Genomic DNA, 22,462 nt, shown 5'->3' with positions numbered 1-22,462 from the left:
ATCCCACACGGTAAACACTGTCCGAAAAAAGTACACAATGCCAGAACTTCAATTCTTTTTAATCGCCCCGTTTTAAAGAAAAAAGGTTATAAGAAAAACAAACAAAGTCATATGTACTCAAGAATGGTATCAATAGAAACTAGAGGTTGTCCCGCAAAAAAAAAAAAAAGGGTTCACACGCCCCTCATCAAGGGAAAAATAAAAAAAAGTTATTGAGGTCAGAAGATGGCGACAAAGTAATTTTTTCTATTTTTAATGTTGGTTTTTAAGAGTAGTATGACAGAAAAAACAGGTTGCCACAGTCTTAATCATACAGACCCACAGAATAAAGTTATCATGTCATTATTTGTTTACTCAAGTTGCCCCCCAAAAAATGAACAAAAAGGAAATAAAACGTGAACAAAAATGTATGCACCCCAAATCGCTACTAATAATAAAAATTGCAGCTCGGCCCTCAAAAAAAACAATCTCACAACAAAAAATATATTTGTAGGTTTCAGAATATGGTGACAAAGTAGTTTTATAATTACCAATGGTTATGCTTTTGGGCCTAAATTATTTTCGATATGTAGTTATACTTCTTTGGAGAGAAAAGTTGTTGTTTTTTTTTTTTTGTTTGTTTTTTTTTCTTGCCGTAATATACAAAAACTTTGAATAAATGGATCTCGGGTTACACCGTCACGTTGTTTGTATGTGAACTGTTTTCTTAGATGTAATTTACAAACAGAACACAAAATAGACAGTATTCACAATTTTGCTTACATTGGCAGAAGTGTCCTTTCTTTCTACGGGGGCTGATTGCAAGTGTTTTGTATCATACAGTAAGCTGACAGAATTCTACTGTTTTTGTCAGCAGATCCTGAGCCAGTCTTCCGAATCAAATGAGAAGGAGAAAGATTTAGCCATGAGAAACCTCACGTTACAAGAGGAAGTGAGCGCTCTCAAAGTAGAACTGCAAAGAATGCGCTCTCATTATCAAGAGGAGGAGAGCAGATATACGGATGAGAATGAAATGTTAAAAGAAAAAATTGAAGATCTAAGAAAAGATTTAAAAATGAATGAAGAAACGTTAACCCAAACTGTAATTCAGTACAATGGACAGCTCAATGCCCTGAAGACCGAGACGGCCATGATGTGCTCTAAAATAGAGCATGAGAAGCAAAGCAAAGAGAGGCTGGAAACAGAAATGGAAGCAATTCGCTCTCGTTTGAACACTACTATACAAGATCTTGAAAGAAGTCAAAGTTTAAAAACTGACACCGAGCGCACGTTACAAAGGGAACGTGATGAGTGGTTGCGTTCGAAAGACAAATTAACTCATGAGTTGTCGAGCCTGCGTGAAAGCCACAGCAACTTGTCTCAGCAGCTTGGCAGAGCAGAATCCAAGTTAAATGGTTTGGAAAATGAACTTCATAGAACAGGGCTCTCTCTCCAAGATAAAACCCTTCTTTTAGATAATGCACAAAGGGACTTGACACAAGCCCAGTCCAAAATAAAAGACCTTGAGCAAGGCCTTCAAGTGGAAAAAGACCACAATAACAAAAACTCTGTGAAGCAAGAGTCAATGCAGGAGAGACTGGCACAGGTTACTAGTGAGAACATGCAGCTCCGTCAGCAGCTAGAAGACGTGCAGAATAAGGGCATCATCAAAGAAAAGGCGGTTAGTGATGTTCAAGAGCGTTTTACAGAGATATTCAGTAAGTTGCGGACTGACACAGAAAGACAAGTTTTCATAGTTGAAGAGCGAAATAAGGATTTGGTTGTGAAGTCTAATGAGCTACGGGAACAACTTTATAAGCTTGAAACTGAAAAAGTGGATCGGGAGGTAAAGAATCCTTTAAAATGGGATGTTTCGTTTGAGTGGATCTAGAGAGGGCATCTGTTTTTATTTTATTTTTTTCCCGGAACCAATGGCACTCTGGGACATGAAGCAGATCATGAATTTGTAGTATGTAATACCAGATAAGGCCTCTGTACTAGATTAGTGCTGAATCTATAAAAAAAATGAAACCATGATTTATATAAATTATGTTTTATGGAATCATGATTTGCAGTGTAACAGTTGGCCCACTTATCCTGATTGTTGCAGCCAATTAAGTCGATTTTTGGCATAACCACAGATGTTATGTCTGAGTCTGATTGGTGGGGATCTCAGCGGTGATCACTGCTGAGATCCCCAACAATCCTGTGGACAGGGATCCCATGTCACCCCCTTTCTCTCCTCACTGCGAAGTCACTGCATCTACCCGCAGTGATGTGCAGATTGAAATGCATGGAGCAGTGCCACACATGCGCAACCACCAATCAATTCAATCTAGCTGTCTGAAATAGCCTAGAACAAGCACTCGGCTATCACCAGCAGTCCTACTGAAGATGAATGGAGCAGCACCGTGCATGTGCAATCGCCACTGTATTCAGGCTGCTTCTTACTGCAGGAGATGTAGCGAGCCCACAGTAGAGCGAATAGGAGGGTCTGAGACTCCCACTCTCGAGATTGATGGAGAATTCACAGTAAGGCTTCCACTAATCAAACTTTTAATCTCAGTCAGTTTTGGGATAACCCCTTGAAACTTTGTGCTGCTAGTAATTTGTCATCTCACAAATTAATGTTTTCCTCATAGAGCACTATAAGGCAACTTCAACAGGAACTTGCTGATGCTTTGAAGAAGCTGTCTATGTCTGAGGCCTCTCTTGAAGTCATTACTCGTTATCGAAATGACCTTGAGGATGAAAAGCAACAACTTCAAAAAGAACTAGAAAAGTTCAGGACTAAGGTATGGAATCTGGGATAAAATTGTAAGTGTTTTAATAAAAGTTTTCTTGCTGTATTTTTATACTTATGTCTGTTTTTGATTTTTACAGCTGCAGGATCTTGAGGACCAATTTGTTCAGTCAGAAAGATGTAACCATCAGCTGAAGAATGCACTAGACGATAAAGAAAGAGAAATGATTGCTGCATTTCAGAAAGTTCAGGAATTTTCTGCTGTAGCCAATGGAGCTGAAAAAGCAGTTAAACAGCTAGAAGAACATGTTCAGAAGTATGTTTTGAAGTCAGGTGTAATATTTTAGGTCCGATGCATCTTCACAAGTTTTGATGTGGTGCTCATTGCCTGGTGAGATGCAGAATCCCCTGCTAGTGTCAGGCATCTCCATAAAAGCAGGATTTCTTATCCAAGTTACGCTAGCCTTGCAATGTCTGTGCAGTTTCCATGGCTAGAAGGGGTACCTGTGACATTTGCATGACTTGAGTAGACTGGTCCTGCACCAAGTGAGTAATTCAGTGGTAGTCTGGAAGCTAAAGAGGCACTGCAGAGGAGGTAAGAGAGGAGCCTTTTGCCCATTTCTCTTCTACAGTATCTCCTGTGTTCCTGCGAGTCTAGGAGGGTTGGAAATGGGAAAAGTGTTGCTGCCAGTTGGAGACTGATGATTTGGAGGAAAATGCTACTACAAGTGGTGGAGGGGTGGAAAGTGGCACAGTACTATTGTCTATGGGAAGGAGGACAATTCCACTATATGTATGCAGTCTTTTGCAAGGGGAAAGGGGACAATACTATTGTATGTGGTCGAGTGGGGGAAAGGGGGATAATACTGCTACCAGTGTGGAAGGGGTGGAAAGAGGGGACGGTGGTGCTGCCCTGTAGCATTTGTTTGACTTCTTGGGTGGTATTTTGAGCTGTGCAGTGATTACACAGTATCTTTGGTGCTTCTGAAGAGGCATGTTGTTCTGCACAGTGGTATTTGGTGCTGCTAGAAGATGTGTGTCCTAAATGGTGGTACTTTGGTGGCAATGCTGGGATAACTATGGACACTGCACTCTGGAAATTGGTGCTGTGCAGTAGTGCCTCTTTGCTAGTGTGGCCCAAGCATCACCATGAATTGGCTGGTGAGGCCAGAGCAGGAAAAGTTTGGGAAGTCCAAATAGAGTCCAATGTTTTTACTGATGGTGTATTAGTAAGGTTTATTTTCATTTCAGACTTGAAATCGAAAATGCCAGAATTGAAGCCACTGCAAAACAACAAGCCGGGCAAATCGAAAGCCTTCAGAAAGAACTACATGAATCCATTTCAGTAAGTAATCCATATCTAACATGTTATGTACAAAACTATCACTGACAGAGTTTAGCGTATAGGTTCAGTTAATCGCATAATGAAGACCTTAAGTTAGCTGCCGCAGGAGAGAGCCCATGAATCAGAAGCTAGAGGATCACATGAATCAAAAGCTAGAGGATCACATGAATCAAAAGGAGGATCGCATTTTGAAAATAACTTTGGCGTCTCTTTATTTTGGGGCCTAAATGATTTTTATTCTTGTACTTTGACATTTGTAGACATGATTCTGTTTATTTACTCAATCCTATAGATGCGCAATCGGCTGGAAGATTTGGTTACTAATTTGCAATCAACAAAAATTGGTTTAGAAGAGAAGTTAAACCAGCAGGTGAGTAGGGATTTATTCTATTTTCTTCTTTGTGCAGAGTTTGTGAAACCTCCTTTTCCTTCGCTTCCATTATTATTTTTTATTATTCCATAATAATAAAAAGTTTGTTTCACCTAAAGTGTGGCCATCATTATAGACTCCTGGCATGTTGTAAAGACGGAAGTTGTGATGGCTAGGGATGGCACGCTAATCCCTAGAACAAATTGCTATAGGCAACAGCATAAAAAAATTCTACACTTAGAAAATAAAAACAGACGAGAAAAATGGAATGTTTCTCATTCTGGTTTTAATTTATTAGAAAAAATTGCCCTCTCAACGATTATTGCTCCTGGGGTTTCACATAGGAGCAGTGATCGCTCAGTGAATGGAGGCAGAGCTGGCCAGAGATCGCTTCCAGCTGCCTGCCTCCAATAACCGTAAACAAGTAGTCATCTATAGATGAACGATTGCCTGTTTCACGGACCGATTTGTTTTATTTTTATGCCTGCACGATCTGAACGACTAAGGGCTCCTGTCCACGGGCGATAGTGCATTGCATTACTCGCGGTGATAATCCGGCCACAAGTAACGCAGTGCACTCTTTCCATAGCCTTGCTATGGAAAGCACAGCCCCCCTGTCCATGAGCGGAGAATCCTAGTGATTCTCTGATCACGGGACTCAAATCGCGGCATGCTGCGATTTGCTGCGATTCTCCGCAGTGAGCCTATCTGTCAGATAGGCTCACAGCAGAGAGCTGTCAGTTCTCTCCCCTGCGCCGGAATGTCGCTAGTGATATTCCTTCCTGCCCGTGGACAGGGGGCCTTAAGTAAACAAATTCTCATTTAGTCATTCAGTCGCCGGCAGCAGTTACACTGAATGATTGCAGATTCACAAGATTCAGAGAGAATGTGAATGATAATCGTTCCTTGTAAAAGGGCCCTTAGTTGTCAGTTGGTATCGTTCCTCTCCTGCGCTTTTTATCAGCTAATTTATTGCCACTGCAAAAATAAAAATTGTTGTGCTCCTAAATTAGCTGATAGGGGGGTTCAGGAAAAAAGAAAAGGGGTGAAGCCAAGCCATTAGTGTAGCCTTATTGACAGCTCTCCAAGAGTGCAGTTTCTATATACAGTGGTATGTAGGTATAGAATATGACTTCAGTGTTTGTGTGTTTTATCATCCAGGTACATAAACAGTCCGCTTTGTCTCAGAGTGCACAAGACTCCCACAATCTCTGGGAGGCAGAGCTGAAATCAAGATCACAAATAGGTGTCCGCTTAGCAGACCTCGAAGGATTAAATGTGAATTTATCTGATCAGGTAAGGATTGTGTTATCCAACAGGTTATCCACTAACACGTTTATTATATAGGTAAAGTAATGATACTTTACAGCTTCTTCAAATTTAATAATTTTATATTAGTCTATTTTTCAGCTAAAATGGGTGATGGGTAATAGTGTGCATATCTTTTTAATATTGCTTCAATGGGCATTGTCCTTCATATCTACTTGTAGTATTTATATAATTACAATGACTTTTAAAGGGGTTGTCTGGTTACCAGACATCCCTTTAATAAAGCCCATTGTAGTAAAATAATTAATTGAGTAGTTCTGCCGCCATCGGGATCCAGCACTGTAGCCTCATTCTGGTTCCATTATTTTTCAACTGACATCGCAGAAGTGCAGGTGACCGCTGCGGCCAATCAGAGGCTTCAGTGTCACCACTCATTCTGTTAGCATCAGTGCACGCATCGTGAGCGTCATGATGCCAGGAGTTTGGGAGCAATGGATCCCAGTGGCGGCGGAGAGCCAAGTACTGCTCAGTTTATTATTTTACGACAAGGAGCTCTATTAAAGAGATTTTATGCAGTAACCAGACAACTTCTTTAAGGCTGCCTGCACACAGTCAGGTCGAATCCCGCAGTGGAATCCAGCCCTAGCGGCAGTGACAGTGGCAGCGCGTATCTACCTGTCTTTTTCTTCATCTGTACTTGGGATGGTCCGCACTGCACTCTGTCGGACATGCGCAGTACAGATTTTTTTTTTTAACCCCTGCTTTTCCACATGTCAATATCAATTGTGGAAGGGCCGCGGATTGGACAGCTTCCATTGACTTCAATTGAAGCAGTCCATGCAGAAATGGAGCATACTGAGATTTTTTTTCTCCACGAGCAGAAACTCAATTAGTTTCCACTCGTGTGCAGAAAGAAATGCTTTTCCATAACCTGCTATAGGTGGTATTTGCTGGGGAACCCAGAGGCTGATGCAATGCAAATCTGTCCGTGTGCAGGCGGCCTAAAGCATATTTATTTTCACATTGTTGGACTACTCCCAGAGTAATCCATTACGACAGAGTGAATCATGTGACCTGCTGGGGTGCAGAGCACTCATGATCCAGCTGAGGCAATCATGAACCTTCTGTAGAGCGAAGACCTTCTTTTACCTACTCTGTTCTATCCTGCTCAGTACTAGAGGACACCATAAATAATTAACACTCTGCGAACTGGCTTTATACTTGACAGGTACATTCTTGAAGTTTTTACATCCATTTCTATGATGCAGAGTTGTCCAACCAGGCGTGTGCTTCAGTAATGAAAAGCTGGAGGATGTGCTCAAGACCTGCTCATGGCATTAACAGTCAGAGCATGTGTTCTGCACTCTAAGCATACTCCAAATGTAAAAATGAATACCCCTATATTGTTTATGTGATTTAGGTATGTATGGTGTCTTACTTAGGTTGCAGTTGAGAAGAAGAAACTGAAGAAACTGGCAGATCAGAAGAAATCAATAGAAGAAAGATTTGACCAAGAAATGAAGAGGAGTAACACACTGCAACAAGAAGTAGCTGGGTATGGGGCCACGATCTATAATGGTTTCTAAAGTCTTTATTTTTAAAGCAACTGCACACGGTCTACAGCAGGACAAACGGAAGGGGGTAAAGGGAAGGTGTGCAGAAATGGAAAAATCTATGTTAATTCTGTCCTGTTGGCCATTATCAGGTCTATGCATTTAAAAGTTGGATATGGGGATTTTGCAACCTTTTTAAAACTTCAGTTGAACAAAATCAGATGGGACCTACAGCATAGCAGTACATTTTTATGATACATTTCAATTGTAAAATGTTGCCTATGGGCTATTGATTTAACCCCTTGAGTGGCGGGTTTCCTACCACCCTGTCGTGCCCACCAGGGCAGGTTTTTTAAAATGGTCTAATCATTGAATTTCAACTAATTTTGCAGTTGCGTCTCAAGAGCCATAACTTTTTCATTTTTCCATTGACATGGCCATATGAGGGCTTGTTTTTTGCGGGGCAAGTTGTGATTTTTTAAACAGGGGGGAGGAAAAAAAGAAATGGGGGGAAAAAAAGGGGCCATGTCATTAAGGGGTTAAATAATGTATTAACTTCCTTCTCTGGGTCATTACGACGCATGGATACCACATGTGTGATTGTATTTTTGATTTTTTTTTTACAAAGTAAAGGGAGACAAGTGTTTTTATTTTATATATTTTTTTATTTTTTATAATTTTTTACCTTTTTTTTTTTAAATTTTTTTTTGTCCCTTTAGGGGACTTCCACAGGGACCCATCAGGACCCCTGATCACATTCCAGGGGTCCGATGGTGACAGCCCTTTACATGCTGCAGTGACAGCCCTTTTACATGCTGCAGTCACATAGACTGCAGCATGTAAGGGGTTAACACAGCAGAGATCAGAGGTTTTCTCTGATCTCTGCTGTAAGAGCTAGTACCTAGCTGTCCTCTGACAGCTAACAACCAGCTCTCCCTGCCACAGAGACCATCGGCTTGCTTCTGACAAGCCGATGGTCTCTATGGCAACCTGTAAACAAACCAGTGCAGGAGATTGCCGACATATCGGCAATATCTTCTGCTGGTTTTTCAAAGCCCTTGCTTTGTTCTCTGTGGGTCTGTGCAGGCAGAGCACAATGTCACAGCTTGTGGCATTGTGCTCTGCAGCTCCCATAGTGATACATAGCCCGGAAATCTTCCGGGCTATGTTGCTATGAGCAGTGGAGCTCGTCCCGGAAAATTTCCGGGCGTGCCACTCAAGGGGTTAAGTGATTTAAATGGTACTGTCATATAGATATTTTTTAAGAATCTATATGAATAGACTATACAAGAGCCGAGCTTGCTATTAAGATTGTGACTGCTTAAAGGGAAAGTTTCATCAGAAAATAATACATTTTCTGAGTGGCCTCTATCTGTTTGGGCCATTGTTTGCAGGCAGCAGCAATGGTCAGCAGATGACAAGGTTTATGTAAAGATCTTTTGTGTCACTCCCTATTCAGTGAAAGGGCTGATGTTATCTCCTTCTGGAGTTATTTGCACTAAAAACTTCATTTCCTGTTTATAAATATATGTTAAAAATGAAATCCCTAACAATTCATGCATAAAGTTATTATTTTTTTTGCATTAAGTGTGTATCCAGTAGTCATGAAATCCGTGATGTAAAAGTATATATGAGTGCCAGGCATGTGAACGCCAAATTGTTCTGACTTCTATTTAGCAAACATTTGCTTCTTGGTACAATTGTAAAGTGTGCCTTCAGTTACAAGATGCAACTTTGGAAACTTTTTTTTTTTCTTGTAAAGGACTCCTAAGCAACTGGATCGTCTCTCATAATTTTATTTCCTGCCATCACTTGTAAGGTTTTGGCAGAAGATACAGCCATACTTTTAGCTGCAGGTACACTTCATAATGGACTTCAGTTGCAGTCAGTTTAGAGTTTGCACGTATGTCTGCCAGTGTTGTATTTTTGTGGTACATGGTTATTCATATACACCTACCTTTTATTACATCATTCTGAGCAGGCTGAAGAAACTTTTAAAAACTGCCAAGAAGAAACTGAAAGACTATGAAAGCACTGAGCAGCGAAGTACTTTGAAACAAGGATCCACAAACTTTGAAACGGATGGAGAAGTTTTTAAAATGAAAGAAAAGGTTTGTTAGTAGGGCAGACCCTTTTAACTACTAGAAGAGCTATGAATGCTTAGTATTTGCAGGAAAGGTAATTGGGGTTTTGAATATGTTTTAAAGCCTTTTTGACAGCTTTTGAGGGCTTTGTTTTACTGAAATACTTGTATGTTTGGTTAAAAATCATTTTTGTAATTAGGCTGACATAGAATCGGGGACAGTTGTACACTTTCTCAGTGGTCCAGGCAGCTAGAGCCTGGTTCTTGCTTATTTATGCACCACTAGTTCACACAGCCAGGCACAGAAGCTATGCTCTCCCATCCAGACAACCAGGGTCATGTGATATGTTCATTTAACCACACACAAACCAATGTGAGCTTGCCATGATTTTTTGTGCCTCAAGCTTGATCCACATCAGAACCAACACCATACAGAATGTCACTACTGTGAGGATAGTCACACTTTATCAGTAAGCAGTGAACTCCACAAATGCCTTTCAGATGAAGAGGTCAACTCTACAGTGATTAATTCTGCTTGCCAAATATTCTGCCTGTATTGTTGCTGGAAGCAATCGCAGCTGGGGTTTTTAATTAATTAAATTTTTTTTTACTATAAATCGACTTACCGGAGAACTTTGCAAATATATTCATTTTAGTTCTGACATGTCCTGTGGTCCAGAGGTGCATTCATTTATCTACAGTTAGTAGTAGAAGCACAGGACAGTTTGTTGATGGGCACATCATTTCAGCGTAATCGAGCGATACCTAAAAGAAAGTGGAATCATCTTCTGGTGGGCGGGGAGTTTCTAGTATAGGCTTCTGTTGAATGTCTGAGGGACCCCTCGGGAGCAGTATGCCAGCTGACATTGTTGGGGAAGGTTGCGATCGGCTCCAGTGTTTTGTTTTTTTGTTTGTTTGTTTCAACAAGTTGTTCCGTTTTTGGCCTATTTTGTGATGGCGGATTCATATGAACAACCTGCAACTGTGAATTTTTATTTTTTTTTACTTCTGGGAAAAAAGCGAAAGATAGTTGTTTTGCTCCAAAGAGCTTAGAAGGAAGCTGCCATGAGTAAAACACAAGCTTATGAATGGTTCTCTCATTTCAAACAAGGTGAAATGTCACAATGTACATAGAAAACATCACGATTCGTGGCAAACAGGTGACCGGTTCTTCCATCATGACAATAAACCAGCATGACATCCTTGCCTCACCCTCCGTATTCAACCAATCTCGCTCCGTGTAGGTTAAGAGACCTCAAAGGAAAATGTTTTGCTGATGTTGGAGTTAATACAAGTATAAAAAGACATCACTAAAGACTAATTTAAAAAATGCCTGGCGCAGAAGGGGGGAAAAAAACATTTGAACAAATGTACTGCTTCAAATGGAGAGTACTTGGAAGAAGAATGAATTTTCAAAATGTACAGATAATTTTTTTTAAATAAATGAATGCCTGTTTCTTTGGGAACCCCCTTGTATAGAAGCGCTTAATATAAAATTGAGTAATGATGTTCAAAAATCTAGTTTGAAATGTTCTGCTTGCCTGACCCTCTGTTAAATTCCTGACAACACAGATTGATGGACTGTCTTCACAAATGGAAAGAGAATCCCGCAGATATATGGAACTAGAATCAAGAAACCAAGACTTGCAAGAAGAAGTGTCTTCAAACAAGAAATTACACAGGAACATTGAAAGGTTAGAAAAAGGCAAAAGACAACTAGAGGAAGAGTTGGCTGAACTTAAAAGATGTATTGACTCAAGCAAGATGAGTCAAAGTTACCTAGACCTGTATAAGAAGGAAGTAGATGAGCGGGGAAGGCAAGAATTACGGCAACAACTGGAAGAGGTGAATCTCTTTTTACAGGTAAGAATCTTTTTGCTAATTGTGAATCCTGTATTTTATACATTCACTGGGATCTGTAACACAGGGCACCTTTGTATACCATGTAGAAATATGTGATGCATCACTTTCATCTATTTATCTTGACCCCCGCATAGATCACCTGTTCTGAAGGGTTTGTGGCACTACATCCCCTTCATTTGTTACCAAGCACAGCTCTAAACTTTTAATAGCACCTGTATCTGAAAATGCAGTTTATTCCAATTCACTTGAATGGGACAAAGCTGTGGTACTAGACACAGCTGCTACTATGGTTAACCATAAAGGGGACTTGGGCAGATGGGTCATCAATTTTGAAGTCTCACTACTAATCCCTTTAAGTCCGTTAAAATATATTGACTATCATAGCCTGCTTGTATGCATGTCAGGTTCCTGTGTGTCAAAGTCAACTCGTTTTAGTACTTCAGAAGTTGGCCTGCTGCTCTATATTTAGTCAATTAAAAGATACTTGGGTGTTTCTGTTTTGTTGCAACAGCCAAAAGTGACACAAGACTGCTGTATTTAAATACGGGCATTTATAAGATACCCCTGATCAGTTAGGGCAACAGGCATGTCCTGGTGAAAAATCAGCACTTAAGGAGAGCACTATCACTATTCTCCTCTGCTCAGTGGTGCTAAACATTCTATTGCTCTGTACTCGCTGTCCTAACTGGGCATTGAAAGTGACAGTCATGACATGAAAGGAGTTGCCCCACCAATACATGATATTCTCAGCATAGGGAATAACTAGCTGGGCAGGAGAACGGGGGACCCAAATGTCTCCTAAATGAAGCGTAGGTCAAGCATATGCACCACCGCTCAATTCATCTAACTGGGAATACTGGAGATAGCCGAGTTCAAGCACTCAGCCATCTCTTACAGCGCAATTGAAAAGAATAGAACGGTGTTGTGCATGCATGACCATTGCTCCATTCATTCGGGGAGCTTCAGTACCGCAGTTCTTGTGATCATTGGGGGTCAAACCGATTAGCTAGTTATTCCCTATCCAGCAAAAAGGGAATAACTTGATGGGCCAACCCCTTTTAAGGCCACCTAAAAGGTCCAGGACACGTTTTATCCAGCTCCCCTTTCAAAGTAACTTCTAATTAGTATTATTATTTTCATTTACAGGCACATGCAGCTTCACAAGACAAGTTAGAACTAATGAGAGCTGAAAATGATGCTTCTGTCAAAAGTCAGATGGAGCATAGAATTCAAGACTTAGAATCTGAACTTCACAGGCTGAAGAATGCTCAACTAGAAAACGTGAGTGACAAAGATGCCAGTAAGCAGGAGTTGAACAGATATAAGGAGTTACATGCAGAAGAACAGAAGGCTAGAAGATCTTTGACATCAAAACTTGAAAGGTAAGTACTATCTATGGTCATAGTAGAATGAAGAATGTGCCTAACGCAACAAACATTTAACATCTTTCTGTTGAAAAATATTCACAGAGCTAATGAAAGGCTTGCAGAAGCTAACAGCAAACTTCTTAATGAGAGGCAAAGGAACAAGTCATTAATTGCAAGTACTTTTCTAAACGGAAGCATGGGTGTCAGTCCTGTTGTAGATACGAGTCATCTTGCACGTCTCAGCAGTAACCTGCCATTTAACAGAAGTTTGGGACTTAGTGGAAGTTTACTCAGTACAGTCGGGAGTGGTTTGGCTGCAAATCAAGTGGAGTCTTACTTTACTAAGGTCAGTTTAACTGTTAGAGTTTTGTTTTTTTTACTTTACAGGTACATATACATACAGTGTATATGTACCTGTAAAGTACAGTAGGGTAAAGTAACCATTACATATAATACACATGAACTGTTACAGTTCTATAGACATGTATGTAAAACTTGCATATGTACACTATTATGCAATGGTAATAAAAGAAACATGTATGTAGAATCCACTTTCTTAAGTGGGCAGTGCAGGAAAGGTTACACTCTGCTTGTACAAATCACCTATTACCAATGCAAAAAGAGTTTCCAGCACTCCTATAGATGAAATATGTAATTGCTGATTGATGGTACCCTATGAAAAAACACAAGGGAACACTTCTGAAAGTGTGGATTTATTTAAAAAATGGCACAATCGAACTTGGCACAATTCTGCAGGTTTTTTTTTTATTTTTTGCTTCTATCAGACTGTGTTTTCTGAGGACTCTGTGGAGGCATTACCAACTATTCCAGAGCTTTTTAGTTTAATACTTCTTGATGGACATAGAATTGTCCTCATGAAGAATACACTTGCTACTGATCAAACTTGCTTCTGATAATAAAATGGCGAGAATCTTCTTTTACTTTAAATATTTCTTTCAATCTGGTTAGATTCTCAAATCCAGTTGCAGAAATGAAAACCAATACTTGCAAGGCACCTTAGCCAGGCTTCAGTATTTCATGCATACAATTATCCATGTAGCACTCTCCAGCCCTTCTATAGGCAAACAACCACTTGTTTAAGTCAGAAGTTGAGTAAATGCAGAGCTGATATCTGTGTTAAACATATATTAATTTTCAAGGGGCGTCCTGCAATGCTAATGATTATTTCACATGTCTGGCAACTGAACTTTTGTTCTTCAACATTGCCTGTCTATCGAGGTTTCTTTAGGATAGCCTGGATTTTTGTTTCTATGGGGAGAGAGAGAAAGACTTGTAGCAACTGCTAGAAGAACAAAGGGTAATGAATGAGTGGAACAGGTTGCCATAGGAGGTGGTGAGTTCTCCTTCAATGAAAGTCTTTAAACAGAGACTGGACAGACATCTCATTGATTTAGTGATTTCTCCACTGAGCAGGGGGTTGGATCCGATTGACCATGAAGGTCCCTTCCAACTCTACCATTCTATGAACATGTTGAATCTATTTTCTTGCGACCTCTTCGTTAGGGGGAACAGTCAGGAGGCCGCTGTGCACTTTAACCTTAATTTAGAATCTCAAATTCAATATCTCTGCCCTAATAGAGAACAGCTAAAAATGTCCAGTCAATTCTGAAGTCTGATAGAAGACCAATGTTATATACACACGTCAGGGACCAGCTTGCAAAGTTTGAACTAATATATTGAATCTCCAAACTGTTTCAGATGCAGCAGGAGCTAGAAAAGAATATTGCTAAGGAACTAGATCAAGGTATGTGGTAGACAGTAAGCTCTGACCGAATGTGTGAATGTTGGCTTAGCCAATGCCTTCGGTCTCTTCATGGCAAATGTTCTTTATAACCTGAGCATAGTGACTACTAGATTGTCTAAATTGTGATTAACCTTTCACACGGGTGGGCGGCCATAGTGTGGATCGTCTGCTTCTTATATGGCTCCCGACTCCCAAGTCCCATAACAAATAACTGTGCAGGATTCAGACAGTCCGTTTGCCAGCATTTTTTGTGAACACATCACTTCTGTCCTAATCGAAGAGATGAATCACCTGAGTAAAGAGAGATTTTAAAACCTTTTTTATGTCAGAGGCGTGTGCAGAGAACATAAGGAGATCTATCACAGAAAGATATGTTAGAAGGATCTAAAAAAATAGTATCAAATAGTTATATCTAGTGTGTTCATTTACATAAAAAATACAGCCATATATCCTGATATATTAAACAAACAACAACAAAAGTTGGATAAATCCCTTAATTTAATCCTCACACTCACATCACAATGCTAATTAACCTGCCATGAGAAGAAAAACTAACATTTGTACAATACATCTCAGTGATTGGGATACTCGTTATATGCTTATAGGGAATACCAGCTTGGCTCCTGTCATAGCTCTCGTGGCGCTGTCTGCACATACCTCCAATGATATTAGAGGGCATTCCCGTGCAATGCTAGTTTTTAAAACTCTCAAACCAAAGAGCTTTTTTTTATATCCAAGCTAGATGTCTGGATCCCCTATAGACATCTGGACTATGGTAGGAGGGTCTCTGGCATGGATTTATAGCTTAATATCCTGCATAACTGGCATATTATTGTCTTACTGAAGCAATAGAGATTTTTGAAGTTGGAAGGTGGTTTTAAATTTAACAAAAAAAATTCATTGTCCCCTTTAATAACAGCAGCCATTGGAGTTTGCTTCCTCCCTTTTGTAGGGACACAAACACACAGGTTAATAAGCTCCTCCCCAATATCATTCCCAGTGTTTTCTCGTCCCTACAGAAGATAAGAAGTAGAAAGTGCCATTGCTAGTGGCATGTGTTCTTGCCAACCAAATAGGGATCAATTGAGCTTTCTGGTCTCCTTCCTTCCTATGGATTGCATACATTCGGCAGGAGTGCACACTCCCTCCTCTGGATATTTGGGAGCAGCGCAACATGAAGCTCCTTCGTGTGTTTGGGCTTTGGCCCACTTTCCTTGTCTGCTAGATCCACTCTGGAAGGTCCTGCACCCTCACTTTGAGTCATTAGCATGCTGTTGGTGTTGGAGGGGTCAGAATCTGGATTCCCGTATTGTCGCTGCGTTAACAGAAAGGACGTCTAATCCTGCTTCCCTCTGGAAGCATGGCGCTTTGCTTCAGGGGAGCAAGTTCTGATGCGCTACACTTCTTAATGCTGGAGGGTATCATTGGACTCCAGCACCAAAAAAAACATCGTGACTAGCGCTGGAAGGGGTGTGGTGCAAGGAGAGTGTTGCAACGTCCAGCCTAGACAATGTGTGCAGTAGGGAATTAAATGGGCATTGGTGGGTTCAAAGTGGTCTCTTCTAGAGTCCTCTGTATTCTGACTACCCCCCAGGAAGATGGGCATCCAGCCTACCATATGCCTGGAGCCTTTGATGTCCTTGTGTCCCACTACCCTAATACACACACACACACACACACACACACACACACACACACGATAGGGGTCTGATTGCTCTTTATCTCACTTATCTTTAGAGTGAGACTATTCCTAAACCTGAATCTAAAAGGACTAGAAAATGCAAAGTATGTAATCTTTGAAAAAAGGTCATAGCATCGTCTTGTAGAGTCTTTTAAACAAAGATCAAATTATGAAGGAAGAATGGCATTACTCAGGGGTGATATAAGATCAATCATAAGGAAAGAAAGTCAGTCATCAGTGAGTGAATTTTCTAATGCACATGCCTCTACAGCTAATGAACCACCTAAATAAAATGTGCCAGGGTGGCAAGATCTCCTCTAAGTCAGAAGCTGAGGAAATCCTAAACTCAGTATTTTCTGTCCTCTTGCTCAGGTGCGGAGTATATATTTCTTCTCCCTCTTCAATATCATACTATTGAATCTAAAGCTCTAGACACCCTCCTAGAAGCTGTCCTTAGTATTATAGACATGGAAAATGTGAAAGAAACCACGGTCCATCGAGAATTAAATGTATGGGTCTTCAAGTTCTGAAGAAAAGTTTTGTTCAATTCAAAACTCAAAATGCTTATTGTAAATGAATTCAAAGAGACAAATATATCATCTAATAATTTCTAGGAAATTCAGAAATAGACTGGTCTTTTGAGAACAAATTCCCAAAACTGACATACAAGTGATTAAACGCACTACTTTTACTATTCGAAGATTCAAAAGATCGAAAAGCTGACCATCCCTTAAGAAGAAGACTCGGGAAGCTTCAAGTTTTATCCCCTCAAACACTCTAGTTCAGTAGTTCATTCCATGGTCTTCTGGATGTATTGGCTAAAAAACCACCTGTGATCTAAAACCTTAAAAGAGCGGATCATTGAGTCAATACAAATAGTGTCAGGATGTGCTGATGGGATCTGTTGTACTATGTACTCCTAGCAGCACAGCTACAGGTGGTTGAGGGTTAATTGAGCTGGCTGGGTGTGATACTTCCTGCTAGCCAATCTCCTGGATCTGTGCTCACATATAAACCCAGCTCCTGGTCAGTCTGGCTGGGTCCCCCAGGGTGAGCAGTCATGTTATGTCTGTGTTCTGTAACTTGTATCAGTCATGTTCAGCTTGTTCCCACTCTGATCTGTGTTTGTAAGTAGGTATGTGTCTCTCTGCTTCCAATGTGTCAGTTGGTGGATCGCTGACGCAGTCCCCTATGTCAGCTCTGTGGCTGACTGTCTATTCCCCCTGGTATGAGGACACAGACTTGCTATGATTTCCATCTGTGTGCATGTGAGCTCTGGGTGGAGTCTGTCTGGGTTTCTATATGTTGCAGCTGGCTGTTTGTCCAGTGCTCTGTTCTGTTGCAAGCTTTGCTGAGTGATCTATGTCTTGCTGGTTCATGTCCGTTTGTACGTTTAAATTCTGTCGGTTTTGTGTCAGTTTGCTGTGTGACCAGCTATCTGTGCCCTGTCCTATTGCAGCTTTCTGTGTGAACTCTGTCCTATTCTGCTGGACTCCTGGTTAGTGTAGGGACTAGCGGTATAACCAGGAGCCGTGAAGTGGCCCGCCAGCTTCCTTGTTTTGTACAAAATGTCAACCAATACCTGGTATTTATATTCAGCTCATCTGTTCTAGTGGTTGCATTGTGGCTGCTGTATGCTGTGTATCCTATGGTTCTGCCTCTGTCATGTAGCATGCGTATGTCTCCTGTTCTGTGGCGTGGTTCCTAGGATCAGCTAGGGCCCAGATCCAAAGACCGCTGGGCTGCCCTTATTGGGGCAATGTTCCTCGCTTAGGTAGGGCCACTGTCATCCCTCCTGCGTAGTACAGGGCCAGTTGCCTGAAACCTGTGTGACCCTGGTGCTACCTGTGTGCGTCCATCCCATCCATTCTAATCCCTTTTAGGGTGCAATCGTGTGGGCTCCCTTGCTTAGGTTGTCCACACGATCGTAACATAAAGAATATTATTATTATTCCCTTACTTAAAATGGCCATTAGGTTTCTCACAGATACTTCTGAGGAATTGGTAAAGTTCACTACAAAATGGAGAAAGCTGATTCCACTTGTAGGACCCTGTGGCTAAAACTGTGGTCTGGGGATGCCATTTCAAAAAATAAATCAAGTTCTATAGGATTCCATTGGAAGCACATATTTTGGTCCAGACCTGGACAAACTTTTTGAGAAAGTGGCTGACAAAGGTTTCCTGAAGATAAGAAACCACAGCCCGGAGACCCTATCTGCCTTTATTTTAAAAGGAGGCTGATGGAGATTCATAAATCTAAATGGTGTTAGATTTTTCTACAGAAAACTCGGAATGGAGTTGATAGTGCATAGATTCCCTCGGTGATCAGTAATGTGTATTATGGATTTAAAGGGTGCGTACTACCACATTTCAATGCATCGATGACACCAGTAATTTTGAATATTAGCAGTTGGGATAAACTGCAAGGTCCATCAATATCAGTTCTGGCACCTTTCTTTGGGAAAAAAAAGGCAGAAAATCATCAAAGCCCACATTAGCAAACTGGATCAAATTGGCTGATGCAGAAGCAAACCCGTCACAGAACAAGCCTCTTCCAACCTTAATCAAAGCTCATTCTACCGAACGTTTCTTATTAGACCAAGAGGGCTGATGCTTCTCTTGAACAGATCTGCAGAGCAGCATCCTGAGCAAACCCTCACCTTCGTCAAGCACTACAGGCTGGAAAATGTAGTCAACAAAGATGACAATTCTGACAGTCTTGAAAGCAATTGACCCTCTCTAGGGTTTACTTGAATTGATTTCAATGAGATCTGCGCCAGCCACTACACTGGGGCCGGAGCTCAGCTTCTGCTGTGTATCCCAGTATTTAGCGACCATGATGGCAGGTGCCTAATCGGCTGATCAGCCTGGGTCCCAAGCGGCAGACTTCAGCTGATCAACTTATTAATGACCATCAATAGCAATTCCCTGGAAATTCCCTTTAACTGTTGTATTATATTGCAGTTGTAGCAGAAACTGTTTGTTGGCATCTCAATGCAATTCTTTCTTGGTCACTGCTATGTGAGTGGGACAATTATGTTGGTATTACTAGGTGGAGGGCACCAATGTCTTGGCATCTTTCTATAGATGTTACTGTGCTGGCATAATTTGGCATACATTTTCTATGAGTAACAAATTATGGAATATGGAAAGTATCTTACTTGTGGGTATTATGTGAGTTTATTATGGAGAGAATCTGTTGTAAGCACTACTATGTAGAAGAGTTTAGGTGTGCCATTGCCACTAGTTGTAGGAACTAAGAGTATTGGCTGAGATTACAACTAGGGTTGGAGGTGGGACCACAATAATAAGGGGTGGGGTCTTTAAAAAGAACATTTGTTGCAGCACCTGTTTCTATAATTGGAGCCCCCAAAAGGCACTTGGCAGTCCATCCCTGTTATATCACAAAGGTAGACTTGCTTTTTTTTTTACCATGTAATTTACTAAGAAGCTGCATGTGACATGGTCAAGTCTGGGACATACCTGCACTACCAGCATTAAAGATTTTGAGCTTCACTATACAGCTCTAGTATAACCTGTTTATTACCATTTTGTTTCCTTATTTTTAGCTAATGCCGAGCTGGAATCTGGATGTACCCGAATCTCCCCTGTTGGCTCGATAGCTGGTTCCCTTAGAAACCTAAACACTGATCAAGACTCCGTTTCAAGAGCAACGCAGCAATATCTAGAGGTCTTGAAGAAAAACTATATGATTTAAACGGACATTGTTTACATGTAATGGTTAAAAGGGGTTGTCCGGGTGTGATACATTCTTTTCAAATGGATCCAAATCTGTAAACAGCAGTGGTACTTACCTGTTCTCTCACCCACAGATCCAGTGCTGCAGCCCCGCCGTCTGCATCGTCTTTTATTTAGGAATAGCTACACACTGCAGAAGTGAAGTGTAATTCTCCTGGTATCACAGCTTGGAGCCATAATACCAGGAGAATGGCATTTGACTGCTGCGGCCTCTGATTGTCTGTTCCTAAACAAAATCGGGAGGGCCGCGGGGCTGTAGTGCTAGATCGCAGGAAAGAAGATGGGCAAGTACTGCTGCTTTTTATTGCTTGAACAGATTTGGATCCATTTTTAAAAAATCTGATTGCCTTGGACAACCCCTTTTAAGTCAGTGTGAATTTAGTGTACATCATTTCTTAAAGCAGTTTTCTTTGGTTTCCATGAATATCTTGCATTTTGCACTTGTTACAAAACATCCATGACTTTATTGTAATTATTTATTTTCTCCATCCATTCCTTTGTTGGTAACTACTGCATTTGAATGTTTCATAGTACTGTTTACGCTACATAGGGTGGTTTCACACTTCTACCTGGGGTTCCGTTTTCCTGCTTTGTTTAGGGAGCAGGAAAAGGGAATCCTTGTGGCTGAACGGCTCCGTCTCAGGACAGAATAGAACGGAACACTTTCTTCTGGTACTTTTGAGGTGGACCTGCGGCGGAACCTCCGACCAGAGGTTCCAATGGAGATTTGAAACCACCCTTTTTATATTTTAACTGTCCACGTTTGTAATATGCGTTTTAGTCCAGGTACGTAATGCTCCTCCACAGAAAGTTTTATTCAGCTTTTTGACAGTATTTACTTAATGTGTTAGTGCCAAGAAAGTGTAAGAATGTGTGTATTTTTGTAAAGATTTCTACAATGCTGCTCAGAATTAAAAGGTACAAAAGATTCTCTCTATTATAAGACGGGGCAGGAAACTTATTTTATGTACTTCTGTTGTAAACACTAATTTTTAGACTGCCTCAATGCATTTACATTGACTAAAATAATCTGGTCTTCGTGTGAATCCTTTATACCTCTGACAGTTACTGGTACAAAGTGATAATTTATTAGCTGCCAAAAGCATTATGGCTGTTCAAGTGAAGACTCCTTTTCAGAATAAGTCATTCATATAAAGGGGTTGTCTAGGATTAAGTAAATGAGTTTGCTTTTCATTTTAATGGGCTTGATCTGCGGTACCAAAGACAACCCGAGGGCAAGAGTGGTGTTCATTGTGGGGAAGAAAGAAAAAAAAAAGAAATGCAAGTTTTCTAATCCCGGACAATCCTTTTGAGTTCTCTTTTTAAAAGGAGGTTTTTAATAAATCCTTTTTAACATGTGAAAAATTAAAATAACCCATGAATAAGAGATTTATTAATGTTACAGGAGGCAATTTAGAAGTGTTTCCATGACGACACACTATGTCTGGCTATTTAGTGTTATCATAAGAAAACTGAGCCACACACTTCCTGCCAGACACAGTGCCAGGAAGTGTTATCATGAGGACAGACAGAACTACTTTCACACTTTTTAAAACATTCTAAATCAGATCTTTAATATAAAGCTTATACTAGTTCATTGTTAAGCAGGATGTTTACAAACTGTACATATTCAGTGCTACAGATCTTTCTGTATTACTTTAGGCCTGTATTTTACTGATGTCAAATTCTATTTTCAGTTATTACAGAAAAAACCCTGTACACATCACACTAAATAAATACTTTTTCTATATGTAGTTTGCCCGTGTTAAGTCTTTTATATAAACCTACCAAGGTAATCACTTATACATAATACATGAAAAATTAAGGGTTTGGAAAATGCACTGATACGGTTTGGTTGAAAATTACGAAATATTGATACATAAATTGGGTACTGGTGCATCTTGTCTCCACCAGAGTTATGGACACATGGGCTGGGCAGCTGAAGCTACAGGGAACGCCGACAGTTTAGGATTGGTTTGTGGATACACACCTTCACCTAGCTCTTGGCGCGTTGTCATGGCAACAGGACGCCAGATACAGGCGTCTTGCTTTGGCATTCAGGAGAAGCTGCTGGTTAGGGTGACTGGTAAGGCTGAGAGTTTAGGGTTAAGAATCGTCCAGCGGCTAGGAACATTGGTAACTTGCCCACAGCAGGAGCCGGCCTCCCGCTGTATCAGCGGGTGTTAAGTGGTTGCAACAAATTCAACAGTACAGCGGGGGCTGGAGAAGCAGACTTGCTGGAGAGCAGGGGTACAGTTGTCGGCCCAAAGTCGAGCAAGGCCAGGAGCAGCAGGAGGATCACAGTTGCAGGAGCTTTGCAAAGCAGGGGGCGCAGCTCACTTTGGTACAGTGTGGAACAAAGTACACAGTCAACTGGGGCCAGGAGCAGCAGAAGGATTAGAGTTGCCACAGTTTAGGAGAGCAGGGCCGCAGCTCACCTCGGTCCAGATGTCTATCCTCTAGCCCACAGGTGTCAAACACAAGGCCCGCGGGCCGAATCCAGCCCTCCACCTCATTTTCTGTGGCCCGCCGGCTGTGCAGCAGGCTCCGTGCTGTTGTCAGTAGGCGATCTTCTATCGGCTTGTTCTGTCCAGTGCAGACCGTAATAGAGGAGTGCTGATAGCACACTGACAACGGCCGCGGAGGAGGGAAGAAAACTGCAGAGAACATGATCTCTGGTGTGAG

At 41.1% G+C, this 22,462-nt stretch overlaps 1 protein-coding gene across 5 annotated transcripts in view; it reads left to right on the top strand.

The window, feature by feature from the left end:
- The window catches only part of ANKRD26 (ankyrin repeat domain containing 26), an 80,365-nt gene extending 58,834 nt beyond the window's left edge, over nt 1–21,531 (top strand). For 4 of the 5 annotated variants that reach the window (XM_066591823.1, XM_066591824.1, XM_066591822.1 and 1 more), the window contains 13 exons: nt 854–1,825; nt 2,622–2,774; nt 2,863–3,038; nt 3,974–4,067; nt 4,360–4,437; nt 5,599–5,733; nt 7,149–7,261; nt 9,241–9,370; nt 10,915–11,205; nt 12,352–12,587; nt 12,675–12,918; nt 14,292–14,337; nt 19,588–21,531. In XM_066591823.1, coding sequence (XP_066447920.1) covers nt 854–1,825; nt 2,622–2,774; nt 2,863–3,038; nt 3,974–4,067; nt 4,360–4,437; nt 5,599–5,733; nt 7,149–7,261; nt 9,241–9,370; nt 10,915–11,205; nt 12,352–12,587; nt 12,675–12,918; nt 14,292–14,337; nt 19,588–19,736 — 2,817 coding nt within the window. In that variant the 3' untranslated portion in view covers nt 19,737–21,531. The remainder of the gene's footprint in view (nt 1–853; nt 1,826–2,621; nt 2,775–2,862; nt 3,039–3,973; nt 4,068–4,359; nt 4,438–5,598; nt 5,734–7,148; nt 7,262–9,240; nt 9,371–10,914; nt 11,206–12,351; nt 12,588–12,674; nt 12,919–14,291; nt 14,338–19,587) is intronic. The other variant, XM_066591821.1, reaches the window with a different exon arrangement.
- Nucleotides 21,532–22,462: the final 931 nt, after the last annotated feature.

Source organism: Eleutherodactylus coqui, chromosome 2 (genome assembly GCF_035609145.1).
Source record: "Eleutherodactylus coqui strain aEleCoq1 chromosome 2, aEleCoq1.hap1, whole genome shotgun sequence".
Lineage (NCBI taxonomy): Eukaryota > Metazoa > Chordata > Amphibia > Anura > Eleutherodactylidae > Eleutherodactylus > Eleutherodactylus coqui.
This window is presented reverse-complemented; position numbering and strand designations above follow the sequence as displayed.